The sequence below is a fragment of the Bombus pyrosoma genome, linkage group LG11 (assembly GCF_014825855.1).
Source record: "Bombus pyrosoma isolate SC7728 linkage group LG11, ASM1482585v1, whole genome shotgun sequence".
Lineage (NCBI taxonomy): Eukaryota > Metazoa > Arthropoda > Insecta > Hymenoptera > Apidae > Bombus > Bombus pyrosoma.
In genome coordinates, this window is record NC_057780.1 from 1,230,635 (window position 1) to 1,240,964 (window position 10,330).

Here is a 10,330-nt window from a genome sequence, read left to right on the forward strand (position 1 = left end):
TTTTTAATATTTTAAGTACGTATAGTATATTTCAAGTAATCTCAAGTACAAATACAATATTATTTTCGGAGCTCTACAACTAATAAAATACTTAATCATTGATTTTTAAATATAAAGAATATGTGATTATATTTTTACAAATTTTTAGATTTATTTTGAACTTTATTAATACATATCAGATAGTCGTGTTCATTACCGTCCTAACGAAATTTCAATAAATAATATATTGATAATACATTTTTATAAACGTACGAATACTTTCGTGAGCAATTGTATATTATCCGGATTTCGTTTTAAATGCCACAACACGTTGAGCGGCACTCAGCTGTACCGGAAAGACGTCATGAGTGTTTGAATGTTTCAGTGCTGCCATCTGTGACGAGAGAGGACGAAATTGTACGAGACTAGCCGAATTGGTCAGTTGCGGTCGCCATTTTGTCGGGCAGTCATCGGGTACGTCGTGTTTCTTTCGGGTTGCTGTACTTTTTGGAACAAGCATCGCCGAAAAATTTGGGGTCCGGCACGTTCGTTCGCTCCCCCAAATGGCTTGTTTGAACACCCTTAAGCAGGAGATTAAAACTCTTGAGTCCGTCTTCCCTAAGAGCCATGAGAGATTTCAGATAATGTCTGCGAGTGTGGACGAACTCAGCTGCAGGTTCGTCGGTAAAAATGGGAAGAAATACGAAATACACGCCAATATTACAGTAAGTGTACCAAGCATGGATGCGATTTGAGACAGTAAATCGATTCGGAACAATCGACAGTATTTTCATTTTTATATGGATAGCGTGTTAAGTTTCGTCGCTGTCTACGACCGATCGGACAAAGAAACAATAACAGTCGTGTTGTTATTTGAGGCTTTTGACAAGAGCCATGCTCGGGAGCACGTATACCGTGTCTATCATGTACGCATTGTCCTCTCCATAGTTTCTTATTGTTCTGTACGTTTTGTTGTAGTTACGATCGATCCTTTCTCACCTCAATCAGCTAGTTTCCGTGGAGATTTTCAGACGAATTAATATTGCGCTAGAGGTCAATGTATGTCACAAATAGAGGGTAAGCCCCTCGTAATGGTATCTGTTCTCTCTGTCCATTTTTGTGTTTGCAATTTGCAACAAACAAGTCATTCGTTTAGAATCGGTGCCATTTAGACAGTTATATCACGATTACCAAACTACTTACTAATTTTGTGTACGCCAGATAATATTTATAGATAAATTAGATAACAATGAGCATATCCATGTATGTACGTTCCTCTCACCATCGTTGCCATCATCGTTTGCTTTTTTATTATGAAATTACTTTCAATTTTCATTTGACTACTACGAAATTATGATAGTTAACATATCAATGCTAAAAGTAAATAATTGTTTATTCTTTACTATATAGCGGTTTATGTTATTTAGAGTCGAGTTCATTAATTTGTAGCGATTAATTTTAGATTCGGATCCATGCAGAAAGATTATTATCAGCCTGTGTAAACAATAAGTCATCGCGTATAATCACGTGTGTTTAAAAAAAATTTACGTTCTGTTTCTTTTGTTATGGAACTCTGAATGCAAATCGAAATTTATAATGGTTGTATTTTCTTTCATTAAAGGTCGATTGTGAATAAAATTATTTAGCGTTTTAACAATTCGAGCGTATTCAAACCTATCTTCTCATCTTGCGTGTATCAAAACAAATGTTGGACTTAAAAATTTGATTCAAATAGATATTAGTGAAACGCGTTATTGTTCTTGTTTTATCTATTCGTTTGTTACAAAATTGACAATTTTTGTTCATTTGTTTCATTGAGAAGATACGGTCTGGTATTTGCTAATTAATAATATGTGATTTCTGTTACGCACATGCATGGACGTGCACCGACGCTGAGCTAACTGCAATTGCCGATAAATCCATATTTAAATATCGTGTATACGGCCGCGATAAACATTCGCCGTGTATTATAGTTGCTTTTTAATGTAATCTTTTATTTCACGAATTATCGTCGAACACAACTATTTTACAATATAAGAATTTTCATGTCCATTATCTTTTTTACTACAGCTTTTTTTTTTTTTTTTAAGAATCTTAAAATATTTTCTACTTTATGAGTCAGCTTTAAACACTCAACTAAGTAACTAATTTTGATCAGTAATTTTTATATGCATAACAATTGGAAAACATATTTTTTAATTTGTTGGAGGATTTTGTTATTGTACATATACTTTGAAGTAGTAGTAGTTCATTTTATAGACAATTTTCTGTTTTAGTTGAAATAACAAATGAACTACGTTGAGGAAAATTATAACATTTTTTGAATAAAGTAGTTAATTGCAATATTGAAAACTATCAAGTTTATGGAAATATATTATATAAATATTCATTATTGTTATTCAGTATTATGTGAAGTAATATATCATTACATATATTACATATTATAAAAATTAAATTATGATTATTACGGTTTTGCTCTATAAAGTGATTATATGAACTCTAATGAATGTCATAGGAAACCTATCCTTCTACACCACCAGTTTGGTTTGCGGAATCAGAGGAAACAAGTGTTACAAATGCGGTACAAATTTTAAGTACTACTACAGGCCGTGACAACCATGTCATTAACCAAGTTGGGATTCTCTTGAAAGAATTATGTAGACTCCACTCATTACCTGAACCACCCGATGTTGAACGGTTAAGGACAGCTTTGGATCCATTACGTTTAGGAGGATCGAATGAAGCAGCGGCACAAAGGATGGAAGCTGAAGATGTAGAAGATATTGATGATGATGAAGAAAGCGATGCGGAGGAAGACCTACATTTAGATATGGACGAAGGGGATGCCAATGCAAAGAGTAAGGTAAATAAAGTAACATTAAATAAAATAATTGTTTTAATATGTAGATTATACTTGTATTGGTTTATATTGATACGAATTGAATTTTTAAGGGTGAAGAAATAGAATTGGAACATCTTGCAACGTTAGAAAGGTTGAGACAAAATCAAAGACAAGATTACTTAAAAGGATCTGTCTGTGGCAGTGTGCAAGCCACAGACAGACTTATGAAAGAATTGCGCGACATTTATCGGAGTGACAGTTTCAAAAAAGGTAGTCACATGTTTTTCATTCTATAGTTGTATTAAGACAGCTTAATAATTATATTATAAAAGAAAAATGCAGATTTATCGACATATTCAAGTATTTACTTAAATTTGTTGTAGGAATGTACAGCATAGAATTAGTAAATGACAGTTTGTATGAATGGAATGTCAGGCTGATGTGTGTTGATCCTGATTCACCTTTACACAGCGATCTCATACTTCTAAAAGAAAAGGAAGGCAAAGACAGTATTCTCCTTAACATGCTTTTTAAGGTATGTCATTAACTTGCAAGCGTTTTTATTGTATGAATTTTGTGTAAATCAAAATTATTGATTCTAGTTGTGTTTTAGATAATAAGTAATACATCATCACTTTTAAGAATCTGTTTATTATATCTTGATGTTTTAATTACATATGATATCAATGTAGTTTGGTAAATACTTTGGAAATTTTGTTAATTCGCATGATATTGATATTTAGGTTATTGATTTTGTAAAATTAAGTAAAAATTCTCTATTCTTGTGATTGCAGGAAACTTACCCATTCGAACCCCCATTTGTCAGAGTTGTGCATCCCATGATCTCTGGTGGTTACGTCCTTATAGGAGGTGCAATTTGCATGGAACTCTTAACGAAACAAGGTTGGAGTTCAGCTTATACAGTGGAAGCAGTTATCATGCAGATTTCAGCGACACTAGTGAAGGGAAAAGCACGCATACAATTTCAAGGACCAGGTAGTGCTAGCAAAGTGTGTGGTCAAGGTCAATACAGTCTAGCCCGTGCACAACAGTCATTCAAGTCTCTTGTACAAATACATGAAAAAAATGGTAAGACGGTCATTTTATTTCTCATTTCATCGTGTATGTAATAGGAACTTTTGCAATAGGAAGAATATTTGATGAGAAGATGATGAGTTTAATGTCTAGTGTTATTTAGATGATGAATTTTCCACTATCGTTATTATATAATATGTTTTTTAATGCGCGTTTCTTTAACAATATCGACTAAAATAATTTGGGAAGGATAATTTTAGAATCATACGCTGCTTCTTTTTTTCCTTTCCTTTTTTTTTTTTTTTCATTAATATAACGTCGATATTTATACGTTTACTATTACTATTTGCATTCCTAACTTGAGATTTAACGATGCAATTCTATAAGATTCTGTTATGTTAGTAAATCTTTGTATCACGTGGCTCTTAATCTTTTACTTTTGACATATGTTTCTCCATCTCTTTCTGAAATATTTGTTTCTGAAATATCTATATACATGGTATTATATTGTTATATATTCTTATAGGTTGGTTTACCCCTCCAAAAGAGGATGGCTAATGAACATGAATCACGGAGAAAGAAAAGTTTGACGCGTGCTTACAGCTGAGACTTTAATTCGGTGTGTGCCCAACAAATAATTGTTACGATAATGATTTGATACACAAAACACAACATTAACTAGGTGGTAACTTAAGATACTGAATTAATCTAACGCGTAATTCCTTTTATAGCTGAAAAGGCTGCCGCGCAAACAGTGAAGTGTTTGATTATGTATGCATAGATTTTTCAGTAATTAGTGATTAAATCGCCAATCGCATTTGTGAATGTGAGATGTAATCATTTTTATCTGGAATTGATTCTTACGTTTGGAATTACTAAGGATCATAATTATTCCAAATAACATTAATCTTAGTTCTCTTTTTGTGAGTACACATGTTGTACGTACGTACGAAACAGTGTAAACATTCTCTGTGAAAATGCGTTTGCGCAATCCGTGCTTCCTTTCTTTCAACAGAGGGAACACGACGATTATCAACTTAGATAGTTATATTGACAATTTTTCTAAGTGTTTTTTTATCATTGTGAGCTTTCATTCGTTCCATTCTATCTTATTGTATCTTAATTTTTTCATTGTGCAATTCATAAGTAAGTTTGTTTGGACATATACATTTGTTAAAGGTAGACAGTAAACGAATCTGATATGAGAATAGCGATGTTTCTGGGGGTAAAGCGAATTTTGCTATTACCTTTTGTATTTACTCGATGCTTTCATTCATTGATCAACATGATTCGATAATGTGAACGAGCACACAACTAAATCATCACAGTTCTAGAGTATTTCGAGTACATAATCATGTACTAACATGATTTTAAGAAAATTAACATCACATACGACGAGGCTTTAGAGGTTATAGTATTACTTGTAATTCTACATACTATGCAAAAGATGAAAATATCTTATTCACGAACGATTTAATTTAACAGACTAATGAAATTATATATTTTCTTTTATCAAGTAGAAACTTTTTACATTTTTATTTTGTTATATATTAAAATAATAAACGTATATATTTCTAATACTTTACGTTGTCCGCTTTCTAATTATTCATATTTAATCTTTAACTAAACTTTATTCGAGGTTACATTCAGCAAAATATTTTATAATTTACGTTTTAATTGTCAAACATTCTTATAAATAAAGAAATCGTATAGCAATACTAGGTAGTATGTATTTCCTTAATATAATTGACTACTACACAGTTAAGGGTTGTATAGATGTACAGATACACGTTCCTGTGTTAATTTCTCGAAACCCTAATGTTCTTTGAAGTCCGTATTATTTTTTCTTAAATCTAAAACTAAAAATATGCAAAACAATGTAGGATTCGCCATTTGGTTGTGTGCTTCGTTTGTTAAGCTACTTCTGTTATATCCTTTACAAAGCGGTTGATGTGTGCTTGAGGTTGATATGAAGGTTTGGTCTGTATGTTGGGCGTACGCTCAAGCGAATTTTTAGTGGTATTCTATATACATATATATACACATAAATATATATCGTGACAATTTATTTGCAATCGAAGCTCTATTTACACGACGTATTGAACGTGAAATTACGCGTGTAATCGTCGAAATTTCTTTGTGCCACAGTAGAGTTTACACTGGCCAGTTAAACGAAACGACAAGGCATAACAAGCGAACACGCGTACATTAAAGGCACCATTAGGATCGCGAAAAACGAATTACCGCTTCTTAAGAAAAAAAAAAAAATTATATACACATGTATTATTGCACATGTATTTGAAATTTATGAGACTATGCTATCCTCGTGCGTTTTTCTTCGTGAAAACATTTTCTTCTAACTGAACGGATATCGTTCCCCTGTCTATAAAAGAAACAAACAATTATGGACTTCCGGTTCTTTTTTCACGATGACTTCATCCCTAGTTAACGATAGTAGTCGATACAAATTATTATCGTTGTATGGCAAAGACCGATGGCCAAACTATTGCGTATACGTTTATTAACAAGTGAATTTCTACATTTTTAAAAACGATTGCTTTTCATATACTCGATATATCTTGATTCCACTCCCAGAACGTCTATGCGAAATGTTTCGTACATACATACATACGTACATGAAACGCGACGTACATTTTACAAGGATACACACACACACACACACACACACACACATACATACACGCACGCTTATTAGCGCGCGCGCGCAAACGCATAAACACACACACACATAAATACAGACAGACTCTACACACGTCATATTATACAGAGATATACATTTACATGCGTGCATATTATGCATTCATAACACACGCTCCGATTCGTGTATATAAATATACATATTCCGTTCCTTGTGTTTCATCTTCGTACGTTGTACATATGCAAATTTGTATCAATTAGTCGACGAAACACGTTCGAACGGCGATTCGTTTGATCACTGCGCTATCGTATCTGTAAATTGGGAAAAAAGATATGGATTTGAAACGTACGTGAATTTCAACGAATAATATAATATTTTCATCGTGTAATTTAAATAATTGTAACTAATTTTTTTTAATGTTCGACACACCGAATTGCACGGGAAAATATAATATGTATCTCAGTTTATGTCTGTGAGGTTGTTCAGCAAACAACGGTACGAAGATGAAGCGGTACATATGTTATTGGCAATAACGCATGTACGATGCATCCGTAAATATAATTATTGGAATAATCGAGCGAAGTAGCATGGGTCAATAGTTTCTTTTTCGTGGTGTAATTAAAGGAAAAAGAAGAAAAAAGTAAAGCAAAAAGAAAATAAGAAATCGTTTGTGAAATTCGTGCGAGCAGTTTCGTAATAAAATCTAGATTCTTAAGTATAGGTGTACAATCGATGAGCTCATTGTCAGTGGGTATCAATGATTTGTACAGCCGCACCTGACTGACACTGAGTGATGGTTGTTTTGACGTCGTTAACCGTTATGTTCTTTGTCAAAAGAAGAAAAAAAAAAAAAACAAAAAAGAAGAAAAATAACTTTTCATTTCTCTCGCGTTTGTTAAGTTTTTCTTTCCTTTTAAGAATTTGCGGAGCGTATATTGTAAGCAGCCACGTGGCTTGTATATTTTTGCTACAAATATCGTTAGTAGTACCCGTTTTTAAAAATTAAACGTTCTTACGTTTCTTCTTATTATTATAAAAGTAATTACTATTATCTCTCTCTTTTTTCTTTCATATAACTCATTCGAAGTTCTTAGAGAAAAACTAAAAGAGCTGATGAAATACCGACGTAATAAGATCGATTAAAAGCGAATTATATTTAATGGTTTATATCAATTATCCGTAAATCCATGCTCATTTTTCTTAGCTGTTAAACGAGACGAACTCCTTCGTAGATGCAGAAGTAATGAGAATTTTTGTAAAAAAAAAAAAAAAAGAATTATTTGATCGTTATCAACATTCGTGATGAAATACACGAATACAAAATTGAATGCACACGAATTTCCAAATCGAAGTCTTGGCTCTTTTGTGATTTGTTAAAATTCATTAAAAAGATATCTTACAACAAATGATGGAGTTTACTAACGATAGAAAGATATTAAGCAAAATTTCTCCTTACTTTTGCATCGAAATTATAATATAATTTACAGAAAGGAAATATACTGTGTTTCTTTGATCAAAGTAGATCGAATTTCCCTTTGGTTGTAATCACAAAGAAAACGGAGAAGAGCGCGTTTGAAAGAAAAGCGTAGTAAGTAAAAGTAAATGACTTTTTACGGATTCGCTTCTTAAATAACGAGAGTAGTTTGTATATCTGCGATATGCTTGAACGAAACTTGGAATTTTTCACAATGATTTTACAATGAACTGTCGATTTGAAGACTGGTTAAAAAAAAAAATGAAAACACTTCTTGCGTTCCTTTTTCCATTCTTAAGATTTGTGCGTTGTCACGACGTTCTATTCTCTGATTGCTATGGGCGAGTAACCGAACGCTAAACGATCGGCCTGTATCGTAATGAAAGCTCTATTTTTTATGTATTTGATTTCGTGTAAAATATAGGACGATACTGGTGTTTCCGGTTAAACAGATCGGAAGAAAGATTTGCGAATATAAATGTGCCTAGTTTTCGAATGTATTTGTGGCAAAAATAGTGAATTTGTTATTAGAGGGTCTCAAGTTCTCCCTTGCTTTCCCGACACCGTGCTTTTCTAAAAGGTTTTCTGAAAACTAGTTTTCTTAGTCCATTAAGGGCCAACATTCCATTTGCAATTTATTTGCGGTCGGTTTACTTGTATTTGAATTCTGTCTCTTAACATTATGATTATAAAAAGGATTTGTAAGCATTTATGTAATATTTTTTTGGTCGCTGTTTCTTTTTCCATTTAGATCCTACAACTTTATAAAGTTCAAATTTCATTATTCGTGGCGCTATAAGGAATTTCGCATTGAACACCGGCGTTTGCCAATATGAGTAGTGTTCTGATATATATTTAGCCTGACAAAGGACAAATCAACGTTGTCAGTTACTTTACTTACGTTCTCCAGTACTTTCTTCACTCTTGCACATTGTTTCGCTGCTCGGTTCTTGATGGGTTAATTCTTTTACTCATCTTTTTTCCGCACTAGGGACGGGCAGCAGACTATCGTTTTTAGCCAAATTTCTTTTTAGCCAAACAGTTTCTTTTTACAAAAAAAAAAACGACGAAGATAGGATACGTAGAATAAACGAAGAAACAAGACAAAGAACAATCATTACACACGACTTTCCCTATCCGCTGTATCTGCCTATTCAATTAATGAGTTAATCGATTAATAAAGGAAAGTGAAATCGGCTCGCTGGTCGCTTGATCGTCGATCTATGATCTTAAGGTGGTCTTACGCGTCTTAGGAAGAAAGAAAAGTAAAGATAAACCGCCACGTAATCTGTGTGTATATCTCGTTAATTGAATATTTCGATATTTCTAGCATAAACGAAGATTGTACTTTGTCTCTTTCTCTCTCCTCCTCCTACTCCATACACATGCACACCTACGCATAGGTGGCTACAAGACACAGAAAATAAAGAATTTCGATAATAAAGGCAAAAAAGATGGTTCTTTTGGTGCCAGTTAATTTTCTTCATTCCCCCTTTATTTCTTCGAGGATGAGATAATACGTATAATAATAGTAATAATAATAATGATAAATACGATTCTTTTATATGATCTATCGTAAATTCTGCTTTTGTGATTTTATTTTATTAATAGTGTTGTATTTTCGATCAATCGCGGGGAGACGCGGTCGCGAGAATACGCGTCAACGGGAGTCGTAAATTCCCGTTACGATTGCAAGAATCGACACCACGAATGGATCGATCCCCTTATTTCGGTTAGGATAATAGGGGTAGTTGTTGTAGTATAACGCTGCGATTTACAGGGTTATACATTTATATATTTCCAACGCTTAATACACTAAAGAGATACAGCGTGATCGACGAATACGAATCGAGGAGGTGAATTCGACTGTTCTAGTGCTTGAGATAGAGATCGGAGAGAGCGACCGCTCTCTCGTGTTGAGAACAAGTAAGTTTCGTTCTTGTGTGATTACGGAGGAAAGGTCGCTATGGGTGTGTCTTTTGAACTAAGAAAACGGATTCGTTGCTCACACTTTTCGTTAGCAGAGTGAGGGCAACGATCTGCGATGACCATTGATTATAGCCAACGTGAACAGATGACGATTGGAGGAGGAAGCCTCCGATCGGCCTGACTCGGGATCGACTTTATTTATAGGAAAAATCGGCTTTTCTGTTAGACACTTATCCACTTTTCCGTTAGGTGACTACCTGCTTTCTCCGTAATTTGTAAGAACATATAATAAACCCAAGGACCGTTTTAAGTACCAGCTACGTACCGAAAATATTTCTAGGATGAGTAATTCCTCCAGGTCAAACATGTGAAGTGAAAACATATCGAAACAATGACGTTAAAATGTTAACGT

General features: G+C 33.6%; 1 protein-coding gene across 1 annotated transcript; it reads left to right on the forward strand.

The window, feature by feature from the left end:
• The first annotated feature begins 338 nt into the window (after window positions 1-338).
• LOC122573053 (ubiquitin-conjugating enzyme E2 Q2) lies at window positions 339-8,697 on the forward strand. The gene is made up of 6 exons (XM_043738965.1): window positions 339-704; window positions 2,495-2,842; window positions 2,932-3,091; window positions 3,205-3,356; window positions 3,616-3,910; window positions 4,383-8,697. Exons 1-6 carry the CDS (start codon window positions 543-545, stop codon window positions 4,412-4,414), a joined length of 1,149 nt encoding a protein of 382 aa, XP_043594900.1. The 5' UTR covers window positions 339-542; the 3' UTR covers window positions 4,415-8,697.
• Window positions 8,698-10,330: the final 1,633 nt, after the last annotated feature.